Below are 18474 nucleotides of genomic sequence, written 5' to 3' on the forward strand. Positions count from 1 at the left end.
TCTACAGACAGAATTGGTGAATGGTTTTCCTTGCCATCTGAGATTATTCATGCTATGAATCATTAATTAATCTATGCCGTTGCTTTCTTATATACACACTTTCTTTGTTCTCACATGCCTTGGATTATATTTCCACTCACTACCCTGTTGACTTTGGGGCATTTAGGTACAAATTTTCATTGGGAAATTGATGGGAGTGTTCCCTTACTTCTCCAGGGTGATTTCTTTTGCATGAGATACCATGCATGTTTTTAATCTGATGGTCACTCTGCTGTGTGTTGAAACACAAAACTTCCATGAGTAATTTTCTTGATATAAATATATTGGTATTATCAGTTCTCCTCTCTATTGTTAGGATTCTGGGTTGAAGTCACATACACATGGCTATAATTCTTGTTAAAGCATATTTCTAGTTTGTTTCCTGCATCTGATGAAAGAAAATTTAGAGCAGCTATGAGTATGGGAATGGAGAGCCAACAGCTCTTCCTATCTACTCTTATACTTTTCCTTCTTACAGCCTTTTCTGGTTTACCTTTTCTGCCTCATCTTTCTCCATTGTCTTTTCTTTTTTCTTATTCCAGTTTATGGCTCATTGATTTCATAAGTTGCACCAAGACCTCAGGTTCAGCCTCAGGGCATAGACATCCGGAAAGCTGAAATAGGGATGTTGACATGAAAAGAAAGTGGAGATGACGTGGCTTTATCTGCCAGTCTACAAATAACTTGGTCAACAGAGTTTCTGGCCATGAAATCTGAGTGCCATTTTAAAAATAAGAAATTTAATTCATTCCCAATTTACTTTTGCTTCTCTGGATAGAAATTAGAATACAGGGTGGTGCTGGCAAAGCCATATGCAGAGTGAAAAATATCATCATGACTTTGCAGGTTGTTTCTCTTGGGATCTTAAAGCTAACTAATTCAACCCTTAAGATGCTGATTAACATCTCTATGGCTGGAGACCGAGGTGATTTATTCAGGGCATAATCCCAGAAAGCATCAGTCTTCTGTGATGCTCTTGCTACATCTTAAAGCTGTTTTTCCTTAGTGGCATCCCTATGACACACTTCCTGTCTTCCTGAATTTAATGAATGTCCTAGTCAGTTTGAAAGTGTCTCTGGGAAATAAAGTTTGCCCTTTGTGCCAGCAGGTTGATGTGAGCCATGCACTTCCAAACATCATGTTTGAAGCATGTGCTAGCAAAGTGCAACAGATCTTAACTATCAGGAGTAAGTGAGCAGTGCAAGTTACAAGAAGGAATTGATAGCTTTTAGATGTGAATTATAAGAAGCAGTTCTTATTTCAGAGAGACACACATTTTATTAGGTATTTTTTGCTCCCTAGGCATTGCACAAGAAATTTTACAGCTGAATGTTTTATTTCCTGATACCTACTGCATAATGACATGGCAAAGTTCTTTTCAGAGTATCCTTTATTTTATGACTATGGCTTTCTCCTCCTTTACATAACAGCACTGGTTCATGTTATGAGTTCTCGCTATACTTACAAGTACAGTGACAATCTGTTCCTCTCTTCTATAGGCAGAGAATATTCCCATTGGCTTCACTGGTAAGCTTGTCTGAGCCCCTTTTGGTCAGCTCTGAGCCCCATCCTGTGGGCAGATCTCTAGCCCTTTCCCTTTCAAAGGTTTGCTTTCATTGCCCCCAGGGAAGTCTGGCTCTTTACCATGGAATTACACAGGCAGAACCACAGGCTATTATTGATGGGAGCAATTTCCTTCCACATCCAGAAGTCTAGGGCCAGCTGTCCTCTCAGCAGTGTGCCCCTCAAAGTAACAGAACCAGAATTTTATCCAGAATACTTTTTAAGCAGTAGGTATTTACTGAAACTTGTATAACTCCCTTCCCTCTCTTCAATTCACAGCTACCTCATCCCTGAACTCCCAGCTTCAACAGCTTCAGCATCTTCAACAGCTCCAGCATCAACAGCAGCAGCAGCAAAGCCAGCAGCAGCAGCAAGCTCAGCAGGCACAGACTCCACAGCCAACCCAGCAGACCCAGCAATCACAGCCACAGCCATCAGTACCACCACAGCAGAACCAAACACAGTCCCAGAGCCAGAGCCAACCTCCTCCAGCCTCACAGTCCTCCAGCTCCCCTCAGAAACCCAGCCAGTCACCAGGGCATGGCCTTCCATCTCCTCTTACTTCACCAAATCCACTGCAGGTAGGACCTAAAGGTCTTAAAAGGGCATGTGCATTCCCTCTCACTGCGAGGGGAAACAAAGCAAAGGCTACACCTCTGACCACACAGGCTAAGAAATTCCACTTTGTATTACTCAATCCTTATGGGCATTCAGCTTAGAACAGCTAAAAGGCCTAATGAACCAGAAAAACATACCTAATGATGGTTCTAAGATGCTGCTTCCTGAAGAGAAAATGTCTTTTGCTTTTAAAGTCTCAAGTTGTAAAACCCATAGAAAATTCTTTAATTTTTTTCCACAGATTCATCATGTGACATTCACAAAAGACATTTGCCCATCAGTCACCCTTAAGGATAATTAAGAGGGTAACAGTATTAGCAGTTCATTAGGAGATGATCCTGAGTGTCAGCTTCTGTGTGCAAGGGGGGGATGTGTTACCTCTCCTCTTGAAATCACAGTCCTAATTTTTATCCTGCTAATAATCAAATACTTCTGTTAAGGTTCTTAGTATAGGTTCCAAAGCTAAGGATGCCAGTTAATGCCATTCATTGATGCTCACTCAATGACATGGTTATTTTTTAACAGATCAGCAGCTACCATATCCATACTGATCCTCAGCTCTGCCCAGCTTAGAAGTTCTGGGAAGAAACAGGAGAGGTCTGGTCCAATGGTCCCATTTTCTTCGAGCTGTGTGTACTTGCACTACGTGTGTCGTGCTACATTCACACTGTGCAAGAATAGCTTTGACTGTACCCCTAAGTAGTGTGATTCTGAACGCCAGAGTAGTCTGTGAAGTGAGTGGAGTCTTATTCAGTAGGCAGTGAAACTGCACTTAGAAACAAGAAAAGTCTCTATCAACTTTAGTCTTTAAATTCTGAGACACCACTTAAAATATTTTATCCACACTGATGGATTTGGATCCATTTCCTGCAGAAATAAAACTGCATTAGCTTAATAATTAAACAATCCTTTTTTTAGACAATTAAGGGAATTGGTTTACAAGAAGCTTTTCTTGCATGTGGCCAGTTAAACCTGCATTAATCTGAGCTTCAACTAAATTGCATCAAATCTGATTTTTTAAAATGGTTTAGATAATAGACTTAAAAGTCTGTAGAAGATGTGTCCTTGCTTGCTGAACTTTTTCTTAGAGTAGAGAATAATGCTTCTAAAGCTTCTTCTCTGTATTGTCTTAAGGACTACATATGCATCACTTAATGCCCCATCTATCGTGTTAGTGAGTGCTTTGGGAATTTTTTTGTATGCAGATTATTGACATTCAGAGACACAGCTATTTTCAGGGGAGCTTCTGGTGCATTTTATTGCCTTGGTACAGCTGTAACGTATGCACACTAACTGTACACACGATATTTTGCTAAAACTGCCTGCTAAATATTGTGTTTCAAAAGTCATTAAGTTCTACAAACAAAGCAAATGCACACATAAATTAGAGTTGGAGTTGGGAAGAAGTTGGGTTATCTCAGACAACATACCTCAAGAGGGTTGTGCTAACTGAATCTGAGCTCTTAACTCTTATATAGCCTTTGGTCCCAATGTAAATCTCAGATGAATGTTAGTTTTTCAGTCCCATCTGTGATCTTTCAGGTGCTTTCAACTGTTAGCTTCCCTGGATCACCTCTCATTTTCAGAAGTACAATAAAAGTAAGTAAAAACTTTCCTGTTAGATGCCAATGACAATACTTACACATGATACCTTGGCATATCTCTCTCTTTAGCATCCTCATGCTCACAACTACCTATCTGAGGGCAGTCTGGTAGTGGCAGACAGCAGAAGTGAAAGAAGGGAACCAAGTACTCTGAGGTGTTTTTAGTTCAAATACTATCCCTTGAATGTTTTAGGAATTGGGATTAAACTTAATCCCAATTCCTAAATTGGGATTAAATTTAAACACACCAGTGTGAGATTGGTGTATTTAAATTTGGATTAAGATTAAATACACCAGTGTGAGAGATCTGGCATTTCCCCTGGGCTGAGCTCAGCCAGTGCTGCCAAGCCAGTTGCATGTCTGGTTCACTTTCAGAAAAGTAATGAAGGAATTAGAAGTCATTAGGTGTTAGTTCTGGCTCAGCATTAAAAACTTGCTAATAAATTCTTTCCTCTCTGATCCTCACCATTTAAATAGCCGTGAAATCCCAGAGTTTGTTTGCAGATACAAATACGCTGTGTACTGACAATCACAAGAGAAGCCAGAACTGAGCACACTACTTCAGCCCTCGCCTTAAGCCATGTGTGTAGGGTCATTACTTTGGTCTTCTAGCCATCCCTACAGCCTTTCTACAGCAAGTTCAATATGGCTTAAGCTTCCCTAGATGTAATTAAAACTTGAAGCATGCTCTGTCATATTACCATGAATTCTGAGACACTTTTATATGCAAACAAGTGACACTCAGAAATATTTCCAGAGGAACTGATGTTTTTCTTTGTATATGCTTGTTTGGGTACTTTTCTAAATCAGAGCAGTGGTAACATCTCCTCCATGAAATTTGTCTTTCCATTCTAAATCCTGTAGAGAAAGGCTGCCTTACCCTTGTACATCTATCTTGAGGATTGGAACTGAAATTATTTTCTTTCACACAGGCAGTTTAAAAAAAAAAAAACCAAACAAAAGGAGGAAGCACATGTTTGGGAGCAGTTCCTCATAATAGCTGCTTAGAATGTGGACTTTTTTAATGTTCAGTGCTCCAATGAAAATCAACCTGAAACAAAAGTCAGAGGTAGTATGTCCTCTAGGGTAATGTTCTGTATGACTATAGTGAGATGGATTTTGTTTGAAGAATATTAAGGGAATAAAGAACAACTAAGTTAAAGTTTGACAGCTAAAATTTCATTTCTGAATTCTTGACTTTTTTCATGTGGGCTTTATCCTCTTACATTATTCAAGATCTGTCTGAAAGATATTAGTTTAAAAAAATGCAACCTCAAAAATTGTCACGGAAAGTCAGTAATTCAGGAGGATGATTGTGTTTGTTTCAAAAAACTGAAGGATAACAGCAATTACATCTCAAAATGTACAGATGCTGTCACATCCTTCAGAAGGTAAATTAAATGAAAGTGACTTGCTTAGGTATACCTGGCTGAGGTACTTTGCTAGGTGATCAGAAATTAATAATGCCAGTTCTGTGTGTACCAGCTAAAAGTCTCAGAATTATTCTTGTCAGATTATTCTGTAATAATTTTATCACTATTCTTTAAAGGATTCAGTGGGCTGGACTGTAGTTACAAAACTACTTTTATGGGGTCTTTTAATGATTGTGTAGAAACATGTAAAACCTCCCTTTAGGTTCCAGGATATGAATTTTTTGCTAACATTAATGAAGATGCTCCAGATTTACACTGATAAAAGCCAAACACTGCAAAACCAGGGTCATTGTTGATTTGCAAGAGACAACAACCAGGGAAGAGTTTTTAAAAATGGAGCTCTCTTTCAGGAAGTGGTGGGTTAGGCAGATGACAGAAGACTTTCATCCCTCCCTTCTAAAATGGTGAAATTCCTCATAAAGATAATCACAGTCTGATGTTTATTTTCATTGTGTCAATTGATTGAGACAAAGCAATCCAGAGTCAAAAGACAACCTATCTCCCATTGTAAGTTGAGGGCTTCAAAACCTTTATTTCTGGGAAAATATACCTCTCCAAATGTGCTTATCCTGTGAATGTTTAGTGTTACTACATGCAAAGCATATGGGTTCTTGAATGATCATCATGTTGCAACTTCAAAGGATAGATATCTCTGTAAGATAGAACATCTTACAGAGTTTCCATGCAATTAAAATTTTGGAGTCATAAGAACTTGATTATATGCAGTATAAAATCAGATTAACGTAGTACTAAGTAGCTAATTATTCTGCTTGACTATCAGAATAAGGCACTTTCTACCAGCAAAATATATTTCGGTGGCTCCAAAAAAAATTGTTAGCTTCTGGTGCTGACTCTCACTGTATATTTTTGAGATATGGATAAGATGAATGTACACATAGCCAGACCTGCAAAGGGAGTGCTACCATATAGGAATAGAAGAATTCTCAATGATTTCTACAGTTCTGTTTGTGTGTGAATAGGAACAGACAAACAGGAAATCCCCCAGAGATTTTCTTACTGTAAAATTATTCTGACCGTTTTCAGAACTCTTTCCTGAAGAGTCTCTTTTGTCACAGAAGTCTACCTACAATAACTGCAGCTGATGGAAGATGATGAGTGAGAAAAAATAACAATAAAAATAAGGAAGAAGGGAAGTGAGGAGATGACAACTACACAAAAATCTTCCAAGTAATAGCAAACTTTAGGATACCAAAACCAGAACCTCCTTCAGATTAAATTTTCATACTAATCTTAAATAATGTATTTGGAAACTCAATACTTTTATAACAAAGGAACAAAGAAAAGCAGAAAGGGTGAAATACTCAGCTGAAAATGAGGGAGAATATATACACAGATGACTGAGGCTCCAATACTCATACAAAACAAACTCCCCCTTCCCTTTCTACCCAACCTCACTCACTGGTTAGCTTCTCATTAAGGCAAAATCAGCTTTGAAGAAATCTCAATATTTTCTGAGACTTTGACATATTTACATATCTTTAAGATACAGAAGTCACAAACAAGTCTGTCGGTTTGATAAAGGCCAATTTTTCAAGGATTGTGTTCATGGTCTGTCTTTATGATTGTGTTTGCATCAAAGACTTGTTATATTTTTCTCATGTTTACTGACTCCTGAAATTAAGAAAATTTGATTGAGATTATGACGCCAGTAATCCCACTGAGTCTGGTGGGTTGCTTTGTTTTGCTAAAAATCTAACTTCCTCTGCTTAAGATACTGTGCAATGTATGACTGATTGAATCTGTTCCCAAGTTGCTTAGTAATCAATTTGACAAAAAAGTATTTTATAAATGGTGATTAAATGCAGTGCTTCACATCCATTGTCCAAAATCTCCTAATTTTTGATATCAATAGGGAGTGGGATAACCCACATCACAAGGTGATAGGTGATATAGACAAGAAGACATTTATTTGAGAAGGTTCATGCCCATCACCTGATGAGAGTGAGCCAATTGAAGTGCTGATCTTGGGTGGATCTCCAGGAGATACTGACAAGACCTAGCTCTTAGCTCTAAACTGATGGCATGGAAAGTCCCCTGCAGTCAGCTAAATTGAGTTAAGCTCGGTGATCTGTTGAAAATACTTTGCTTCTTTCATCCGCTGTTCATTTCAAACTGAAATATTTGAACACCTTGTTCTACTGACAGTTTTGGATTTCTGTGTATTGCTATAGTATTGTAAAGACTTTTGTGGTTTGATAAATGTGATTTCATGGGCAGAACAAGCAAGTACTTGTGTAAAAATTTCCACTAGCGAGGAAGTCATGGTACTCATGTACCACATGAGTACCAGTACCATGGTTATTACCCACTGCAAATGCTGTTGTGATTCAGGCACTCTCCTTTTGGTTTAGTGCTCTTCTTTTTGTCAGTGCACACAGACATTACTATTCACAAAGTTGAGCTTTGCTTGAGAAATTGTTGGGCTTGTGTCAGTGCCACCAGGGCCTCCCTTCTTCTTTTCCTCTCGCGTCTTCTTGCACTTCCATGGCCATCCTTTCTGGGTCTTTCACCAGCTGGGCTGCTCTGACATGACAACATGGAACTTTATCCTGGCCGGACACTCCCCTGCACTGTGCTGTACCCTGGTCCTAGTGCACAGTGCAGGGACATGCCAGCTGGTTTCCTGCTATAGCTAGCTTGTTTGAGGGCTGCTAGTCTCCCTGGAGATACATGAGTGTCTTTTCCACAGAAAAGCTAGTTTCAGTTGTGTCTAAGACTTGTGTCCGTCCACACAGTGAGCAGGATTCTAGATCTTATTCTACTCAACAGTCTTTCTTCTCCCAATAGTTCACTGCTTTTTGGGGTCTTTAAGGCATTGGGCGTTCCCCCTGTAAAGCTGTTTAATACTGCATTTAGACAGAACAGTGATGTTTAAACAATCTCAAATGGACTTTATAAGCACATCTCAGTTCTTGAGGAAACCTTCTCTGAGATAGAGCACTGGCTGGCTGGTCCATCCAAATATACTCTTCAGCTGTTTCTATTTCAGAAGCACAAGGAGGACTGGTCTCTGACTCACATTCAAAGCCGAGGAAATTAATCTTTGAGCAAAACAACTGGCATTATTAGCACCCAAGGGGCAGATGCTGAGGCTAATAATGGAAACCATTTGCTAGAGAATTCTCTGAAGGAGAGGAAAGTGGAGCTGTTTGCCCAGCAAACAGCTTGCTCTGGCTTCTGAAATGGGAGCATTTAATAAACTCCCTAAAGCAACTGAAGTATTTAATACATGGGAAAATAAATAAATAACATCCTCCCAGAACAAAATTGGGAAAGGATACATATCCCATAAGGTCTTCTATTTACAAAGCCTTTCTAGGTAGAGAGTAGGACCCTTGGGGATCTTAAGGACAGAAAAAGTTGACACAGCCTCTCAGATACTGTTATAAATCAAGTTGATCTGTTGTGTTAGCATTGATTTCTCCTATTTTTTTTAGTCATATTTCCAAAAACATTTAAAGAAAGTAGACAATATTCTAAAGCATTACTTTATTTTCCCCTATTTTTCATCTCTTTGTATTAAAAAAAATGCAAGTCATCACAGGTTTCTAGTCTTGCAGGAAAATAATTTTTCTACTTGGAAGCAAGTGGGCTGAGTGAACACTGAAAACCTGGCGGGCTTGGATCTTATTGAATCTGAGGAGTAATATTTTGTAAGTGGTATAGCCCTGATGTTGTATCGTTAAGGCTCATTGTGTGAAAAAGCACCTAAAAGAGGTTGCTCAGCTCCTACATACTGCTAGGGAGAAAAAAAAAAAAGCCTCTCTAGACTGTGTTTTAAATTTTAAAATTAAGCCTTTTTTTGGCAGTATTGTTGAGATCTATCAGAGTGTCCGCTTCTGGATACTGTTGGTGGTTTTAGCAGATGCAGGTGTTTAAGAAGAGTAATACTTTTTCCTTTTTATTGGTAGCCAGAATGTTTTGAGAGAGTAACTAAGCACAGGCCTGGAGATTATGAAATTTGCTTAAGTGTTAATGGGTTGATTGCTGAGTTACAGTCTGCCGTCTTTACTGGAAATTGATTGACTAGTGCTGCAGGTCTTCACACTTGACGCTCGGATTTGACTCGAAAATTCTGCCAAGTCTTTTACTCTGAAATTTATCTTAATTAGATCTGAAAGACCTGCCACAGCAGAATAGTCACACCGATTAAAATGAAAAACAGGAGAAATTACTGATCAAATTAATCATAATGTCGGGTTACAGCTGTAGGTCTGATGTAATTTGCCACTCCAGTGAGTTACATCGGCCCAGGCAGAGGAAAAAGAGCTGGTTTTACGCTGAGCCGTAACACCAGGCAGCTTTAGGCAGCCCATCAGGATGCTTGTTCCTTTCATTCTCTTGGCTTATTCTGACCTTAGAGCTGCAACTAGAAACAATTTAGGCAAAAGAAAAAATATCCTTTTATTGAAGGGGTTAGACTGGAAACATGAGCTTTCCAATCCTTCATTTTTTGCCCTTCTCCACCAACCTTCTACTTTTGTTTGAAGTAATTAACAATTATGTGAAAACTGGAAAACTAATAAGTCAGAGGTCACCACCTCAGACACAGTCAGAAAATGTGTCTTTCTAAGAACTCCGTGTGGGTTAGGACATGAGGAAATTAGGATCATTTAAACAAATGGGCATTTAGCAGTACATGTCCTTCTGTCATGGTTTGACACCGGCCAAACTCCAGACACCCACAAAAGCCACTCACTCACCCTCCCTTGCCACAGCTGGACAGAGGAGAGAAAAAAAGTTCAGCAAAGGGTTCCTGAGCTAAGGACCAGGAGGAAACACTGTATGGGCAAAGCAGGTTTAACTTAGAAGTACAAAGTGAATTTGTTACTAACAAAGTTAAAGATGGATAATGAGAAGTAAAATAAGCCCTTAAAAATACCTTTTCCCCCAGCCCCTCCCTCCTTCCCACTGACGGCAGAGGGAGACGAGGCTGAGGGTTTTGGTCAGTTTGTCACCTCAAGTTTTGGTCTGCTGCCCAGGGAAAGGAGTGATTCCCCTGCTATGCCATGGAGACCCTTCCCACAGGAGACAGTTCTCCATTAACTTCTCCAATGTGGTTCCAATCTCATAAGCAGCAGTCCTGCCAAAATTGCTGCAATGTGAAACCCTCCCATAGGCAAACAGTCCTCACAAAACTGCTGCAGTGGTGTCGGCCACTCTTCCACGGGGTGCAGTCCTCCAAGGACAGGCTGCTCCAGCCTGGAAGCAGGGGCCCCCTCTCTCCACCATGTCTCCCACTGGATCACAGCCTCCTCCAGGCATCCACCTGCTCCAGTGTGAGCGCCTCCCCCATGGGGTGTTGGTGGATCTCTGCACTCCCCATGAACCCCCATGGGCTGCAGGGACATGGCTCCTTAACCATGGTCTTAACCACAGCCTGTAGAGGAATCTCGGCTCTGGCGCTTGGAGCACCTCCTGCCCCTCCTTCTCCACTGACCTTGGTGTCTCCATGTTGTTTCCCTCACATGTTCTCACCTCTTCTCTGGCTAGAAAAAACTGTGCCCAAACTTTTTTTTATCTTCTTGTTAAATGTGTCATCACAGAGGCATTACCATAATCTCTCATTGCCCAGCTTTGGCCAGCAGCATTTCCATCCTCAAAGCCACCAGGGACTGGCTCTGCTGGACATGGTGGAAGCTTCCAGCAGCTTCTTACAGAAGCCACCTCCTTGACCCCCTCACTACCAAAAACCAGGCCATGCAAAACCAACGCATCTTCTTAGCAAGTAAGAAATCAATAATGAGACTTGATAACTTATAGATACAATGATCCTAAAATTTATTTTTTAATTTTGTATTTATCATATATAAAACTATTTATCAACTATTTATCATAGTTGAAAATAATTTAAATTCATAGTGATGATTTGAAATCTGCTAGAATACTTAATCATTTTCAAATGCAAGGTTTTTTTCATATATTCAATTTTCCCTTTTCATTTGCATCCGAAATATCATGATAAATTAGGGTAATTTCCCACAGGACAGAAACTTGACTTATATTGGATAGCTTAGACATGACCTAATATCCTGTGGGGATTCCAGTTGGAGAACCAAGTTAGGTTATGCTTGGGAAGAAAAATGGAAGGCATAGCTGAACTCGGCTCCAGAAGACAAAAACTGACCGATGGAAACTTCATATATTGCTAGGATTCTCCTTTTACTAAAGGAATCATGATGGTGCATTCTGGTTCTTAAAGGAGATGAGATTTTTTCAAAGCGCCAATCACCCTTGCAATATCTTTGTATAACTATGAAGAATTATTTACATGCTTGTAAAAAGCATTGGGGAAGCACTCAGATTTGGAAGGATCCTAGTCTTTGAGGAAAAACACTGATGCTACAAAGAAAACCCTGAAATATAGGCCCAGTCACATTACAGAAGGATGCTCTTTGCTAGAGCAAAGAGATGGCCAGTAAATTGGTATCAAAAGATGATGCTGAATAAATGTGATAGTAAGTGATATAAAAATTGTTAGTTTTTAATACAGTCATGATTTTCACCACAGTAACCCTATAACTCTCTTTTCAGCCTTCTAGAGAGATAAATCCCGCTGGAGTGCTGTCTTTGTCTCTTAATGCTCTTGTCCCAGTTTGGGTATCCTTGTGGATTGGCTGCTCGAGCTGGAACAGGACAGAAAATGGTAGAGGGCTGATCTCCTTTTGGCCTTTTCCCAGGAACATGGGGACACGTTACAGAGTGACAAGTAGAGCTGCCAGTGAGGGTGTTCCATGGGCCATGGGGCAGGTGATGGGGACTAGGGCTGTACTGGGCTCAAGATCTAGGAAGGGGCAAGTAAGGTGAAGTCAGTCTCATTCCCAGGATTCATCTGAGGGTGCAGTTTCCATCAGTGTAGAATTCCTCAAGGACAGGGCCTGATCTCAGGGAAGAAAAGGATAATGTGTTGGGAGGAGGAGAAGGGAGAAAAAAAAAAGTGTTATTCACAGTGCCTTTATTCCTACTGGTCTATTATAGTGGGAAAGATAGAGGAAAAAAAACCAGCATTGGTATTGTAAAAGACTGAAATTTTATCACTGATCACCATTCTGGAATAAGATGCTGTGTGCATTTCCATCCTATCTCTGTGTCTGCAACTTTTTACTTTATAACAAGACATAACTCTGCTACAAGGGAAGTAGGCAGAAGGTTTCTCACAGCACTCAAATGAGACAGGAGCAAGCTCAGCATGCTGTTATGGAGGTTTCCTGCTCTTCTCCCTCCCCAACTCTATAGAAATGCAGCTGCCTTGTTTGGGAATTTTTAGCTGTCTTCTGACTCTGAAACATGTTCTCCATGCAATCAAAATGTGTCTGACAGAATTTTCAGTTCATGTGAAACAAACATAAAAATAAACAGATCTTGAGAAAACCGAGCCATTCTAAAAATCCTTGATGTTTTCCCCATAGACATTCAAAGACTATGTCTAGGGGGAAATCACTGGCACTTCAAATGTAAAAGCAGGTATAGAGATAATGTTATTTCAGTCCTGTAGACCCAAACTTGGCATTCCATGCTCTCATGAGTGAAAACTGCAGGAAAAGAAGAGACAATTCTTTTACTGCCATATTAAATCTGCATATTTAGCTCTAATCTCATTATCAAATTATGCCTTTGCTTACTGAATTATTTTTTGACAAATAATTTGCATCCGGAAACAAAGTGGTATAGTAAATATGTTGTTGGAGTCAGGAGCGTTAGACTGCAGTCCCAGGTCTGCCACTGTCTGAGATGTCACTTTGCCTTTCTGTTCCTTAGTTGATTCTCCCACTATTGTTTGATCACCGCTTTATACTGGAAACCTTTACAATTTTTGGTATAATGCCATGAGGCCTTGATCTTGCATTGAGCTTCTAAGTACTGCTGGAACACTGATACTACAAAAACAAGGAATATTCAAGGGAGGAATCACATAGCCCCCATCACTCTCTTGCTGAGTGGTGAATTCAGAGTAGCATTGCTGTTCGCTTCAGAGTACATAGAATTGGTATCCATTTTGTTTTCAAATATATTGAATATTTTGAAGTTTCTGTCAACTGCTCAGTGTGCTGTCAAATGCACTAATGAAAGGTTTTCCTAAAGTTAATTTTCCTACTCGTAATACAATACCCAAATTTGCTTTAACACTTGAAAAAATCCATCCATACTAAAGAGAATCAGTTGCTTAATCCTAAAATTAAAGGTTATTGCATGCAAGAGAAAATAATTACATGCTCAAAGTATGGAAAAAAGAAAACTTTTTTAATATGTAGGTATTTGTATAATTAAAGACTAATCAAGCATGAAGGCTGCTGACTAAACCAGAAAATGAGATTGTTGGCAAGCAATATTGTAATGTAAATGCCATTTTTGTTTAAGTACTAAGGAGCTGGAGGAATGATATCCTGAACAGATTAAAAGCAAACAGCATTGATAATAAATATTTATCAGATTTCAAATGAAACACACAGAGATTTTTATATTTTACATGCAAAATATATTGGCATTGAAGTATTCAGTCACTTTTCGGAGGTTTGTTCACATCTTCTCTTTAAAATGTTGATAACAAGCACTCAGTAGTGATAGAAACAGCTTTAAAACTCAGTCTTAATCTGTAGCAACATCAGTAATGTGTAGGCAATGGAAAACAGCTAAAAGGTTCTTACACAGTTAACTACAGATGTTTAAGAACAACTCCTGGGGCTGGATAGTCAGAATTTGAGTGGTCTAGATGTTCTTTATTTTCTTTTTCTTTTTTCCAAAATGTTCACATTAAGTTTTCAAAAACGGAGGGAAGCTTCTGAAGCTTAAATCCATTTCATGAAACAAATATTCAGTATTTATGGAAGGCTTTTGTATATAGAGAAATTAACCCAATATAACCACAATTTTTTTGTAGAGGACTTTTTTAATTAACGGTCTGTATCGTCTTGAGGCAGTGTTTTTAAGTTTGTGGTAAACTATTGCACTAGTCAAATATGCTCGTCATACACCTTTGTATTATGTTATTGCAGCCTTAATCTTTTTTAGAAGTAGATATAAAGATGTTTGGATACAACAGGAGTTCAGAAGAATGAGGAAAGGCTAGGACACCGAATGTGCTCCTATTCCCATTCATGTTCTTTTCATTACACTGTTCCCAAAGTTGGCACTACTCAGCATGCTGAGGTCCAACAGAAACCATCTCTTAATAAAGTCTGATCATACAACAGTTTAAACTAATTTTAAAAATGCTTTGAAATCTGTGAAAAGAGGCTAAACCCAGTAGTTATGATAGTGAGCCAATGAATACCTTTGCTTTAGTACATGCGTTGTGGCCCATTGCGTCCTTTGTATTGATGTGTACCTCCTGCTGTTTCCTCACAAATTTACTTTTTGGAATAATCCTCATCTCACTTCATTATGACTGAGACATACAATAGTATGTCACTGACAGAGTTATTGAGGGAAAGTGACAAAAGGGATTTTTGAATGTAAGGCTGCCTACAACCTTATCTAATTTTTCCTATCCTGGTGTAATTATATTCTATTTGCCTTTGGACTAAAGGAGTGTAGACAAGTTAAAATTAAACAATGCTGTGAAAAGTCTAATGCTAGTCTCTTGAATAAGCATTGATCAAATTTTCAGAAGGGCTGTGTCACTCCCACTGAGATGAACTGTAGAAATTATTATTTATCTTTCAAAAGAATAAAGATACAGATTTCAACCTCTGCATTTCTTAGAAAGGCCTTGCTTGTGTCTGTAGGTTTTATCACAGGAAGCTGACAGTTTTTGCAAATGCCAAAATTCAGACTGAGGTCAGCCCAAGCCAGCCTGGCTCATAAAATATCCTGTGTTTATCTGAATTACTGATCTCTTAAATGTATAACTTCACAGATGGGCATATTAATATATTGACATTAAGGACCTTTATAATAGGTACTTTGTAAGTCCTCTAAGCAATTAATATTTACATTAGTTTAATGATACAAAGGATTATGTTGGTAAAAACACACTAAGGAAAATAGTAGGAAAAGTACAAAACTTTGTGTGTAGACAGTCGATCAACAGTGGTCCAACAAGAGGAAAGTAGCAGAGACAGTAAAGCACATTTAGATCAAAGCTATGCAACTGATGGTCTAGCAGCCAGGTCCGACCCATAGGAAGTGTCTGTTAAGATGCCAGGTGAGCAACTAAACAAAAAATAAAAGACTTTGAAGGCAATTGCCCATTTGCTTTACCCTGGCGTGTGTCATTGCTTGTGAGTCATGAGAGCAGTCCAAATACCTAAGAGAGCTGAGCAGGTGAAAAATCTGCCTTTTGATATTTGTTTGTTTGTTTTTCTACATAGATGACTGAACAATAGTAGTAAATTTTAGCTTGCCTGTTAGCAAAAGAGGCTGATTCTTTTCTTCTAGAGAGGTAACTGTGTCTCCCAAAGATTAGTGTTCCTATCAAGCAGGTGGTAATTCCTTTTTTATTTGTTTATTTTCAAATGTAGTATAGTATAAGGTGTAAGTTACAAGAATAGTTTACCTGTTGTTTCTAGAAGGGACATTTACCACAGTTTTCTGATGAAAACACAGAATGGTGTAAATTATTTAAAGGCTTAAACAGACATTTTCACAAATAATTAAACTACCTTTTGTCTTGGAACATGGGGAGGATATTCCTTGGATATTTATCTGAGGGCTCTTCAGGTTGAGAGTGAGCAGAAAAAAGAACCAGTCCCATACCAAAAGAGGAATAATTCACAAAATAAAAGTTAGGATAATGGTTAGAAATGTCAGCCTATAAATATTTGAAATGCCTTTGTTTTGGCTATTACTTATGAAAAAGTTATTACTGCCATTTTGCACTAAGTAGTTATTCCTGCTACCACTCAGTTATTTTGTTGTAACCATGACTCGTATGGCATTCATAGACATGGAAAACCTACAAAGAAACCTCAAACCACCAAGGGAGATGTAGCGTGTCTCCCAGCCCTCTGGCTTTATATTGCTTGACAACCATCAGCTTAAACAGGGCTTGAAAATGTTCAACACTGGTGTACATCATCTCCCTTTACCTTCTTGAAACAATAAGGACATTCAAGCCTCATCTTCAGTGTGTGGTGTTGAAAGCCTTAATCTGATTCTGTAGACGAACAATATCCTTTACTCCAAGACATAAAATGTAGGATCACAGTCCAGGGTATAGCCACACATGGAAGTCTGAAGGTCAACAGATGCTGCTCTGGTTTCCAGGGATGTCCAAAAAAGTTGCCTTCTTTTCAAAGAGAATCTACCCCTCATCTGAGCAGCAGATACTGAAATTTTTGATGTTTTTCTGGGCATGCTTAATTGGATTTTGCAATTTTGTCACAGGAGAAAGTCTTATTACAAAGATTAGGCAAAAATCAGACCCAAGGATATTCCATCATCTCTACAAACACTTGACTTCAAACCAGAAAAATAAAACAATAAAAACAGGGCAACTGAGAAAACTGCATGGATAAAATAAAACTTTTAAATCTGATTTCTTTCATTTTACTTTATCATATGCACATGAACCCCATGCAATTTGAGAAGTTTGACTCAAAATGAAGCTCTTAAAACTGGGAAATTTCAGTCCTACCAAAACACTTTCTTCAGGAACTTATGGAAGGAGACACTTAATAAACAAGTGCTTAAAAAGTTTCAGTTCCAATGGAAAGAATAATAGTGCAATAAATTTTTCCACCACATATTTTAAAGCCTGTTTGAAAAAAAACAATTGCAAGAAAATATTGGAAATTAAGTGTATAATATAAACTTCACATTAGGGTGCTGTTTTTAAATTTCCATGGTGTGCTTCAGCACTTCAAGAAATGGCAAAGTGTCCTGCGGAGGAGAAAGAGAAGATTGGAACACTTCCCACTTCTGACAGGTTTGGGTTTTCACTATGAAATAAAGTCAGTCATACCAGTAAAATGGTCCAGAACTGAGGAAATGTGATTTACCTAAAGAACTGAGGTTTATAATTATCAAGAAAATAACCACTCTCATTTTCCTATAACTTGTTCCTTTGGAAAATTCCTGGCATTCTTTTAGTAGCTGGACAACTCAAGACCTCCTTTCATTATTTTTTGTTCAGAGCTGTAGATTCACTGAAAAGCAAATCTATTCATGGCATCTAGTTAAATCATCTCATAAAATAGTATCTTAGCCTCAGGTTCAAGCTTTTCACTGCACCTGATTCAGATATGAGGCTTCAACCAGGGTCTCCACATGCTTGTGAATGCCCTGATTTGGCAGAATAATACATGCTTGAGGGCTTTTACTTTTCCATCTTGAAATATAAATAGTTCACTGTTCATCAGGCCAGAAAGAGAACTTATCCTCCTATTTTTCCCAGTGTGCATGGTGACTTTTACTAAGGAAACAATTCTAAACAATGGCAGAGAAATGTTACAAGACTGTAACTTACCATGCATAAGTACTTATTTTCTGTTTGAGAATTGTCTGCTGCAAATTTTAATGAAAATTTTCTCAAAGTGCTAGGCAAGCCCTAGGAGCTCCGTACATACTCCAGATGAAAACTAGGACTGGTTTGTCTTTGTTCTCTCTTGGGAGAAGAGGGGCTGGATGTATAGATTGCAGGACATTTTATCAGCTGTTTGGATGGGAGAGTTGCCACTTTAGTATAACATGAGCACTACTTTTCCTGTGATGACTTCCTGGTGTTTGGACTGTATCTGCCTGGTTTTCATTCTATAATCATGAAAACTGAAAAGATATTTCCTAAGCTACTTTAAAGGGCAAAGATGATTGATTCAGAAAGATAAGATACATAGGGAACATATGTATGATTCAGATTGATCAGATTTTTTTTTTAATAAATGGTATCACCCAAGCAAAAGAAATAATCTTCAGTGTAGGTAATAAGTGACTTTCCATCACTCAGCACTAATTCAAATACAAGAAAATGTTGAAATTCTTCCAGAAAGTACAACTAAAATAAATCACTAAATAACAAAATGTTAGCCACAGAAGGATTGAAAATTTATGAGAAAAATTTGGCTTTTAATGATATTGGGTCAATACAGACTTTAAAATAAGAGGAATTACAGGTTCTGAAAATAAAGTTTTAGCCTTATTGTTTTGATAAAGCTCTGTGACCCCTGGCCCTTTAAAAATTGAACTTAGGCTGTAAAAATATCACTCCTTATTGATCACATGGTTATTAAAGTCAGTCAAATGCTCAATTTATATGTCAA

At 38.5% G+C, this 18474-nt stretch overlaps 1 protein-coding gene across 2 annotated transcripts in view; it reads left to right on the forward strand.

The window, feature by feature from the left end:
- POU6F2 (POU class 6 homeobox 2) overlaps positions 1-18474 on the forward strand; it is a 311471-nt gene that overhangs the window by 214714 nt on the left and 78283 nt on the right. For both annotated transcript variants that reach the window (XM_030234220.2, XM_009098957.3), the window contains exon 5: positions 1882-2183. In XM_030234220.2, the coding sequence (XP_030090080.1) occupies positions 1882-2183 (302 nt within the window). The remainder of the gene's footprint in view (positions 1-1881; positions 2184-18474) is intronic.

Source organism: Serinus canaria, chromosome 2 (assembly GCF_022539315.1).
Source record: "Serinus canaria isolate serCan28SL12 chromosome 2, serCan2020, whole genome shotgun sequence".
Classification (NCBI taxonomy): Eukaryota; Metazoa; Chordata; class Aves; order Passeriformes; family Fringillidae; genus Serinus; species Serinus canaria.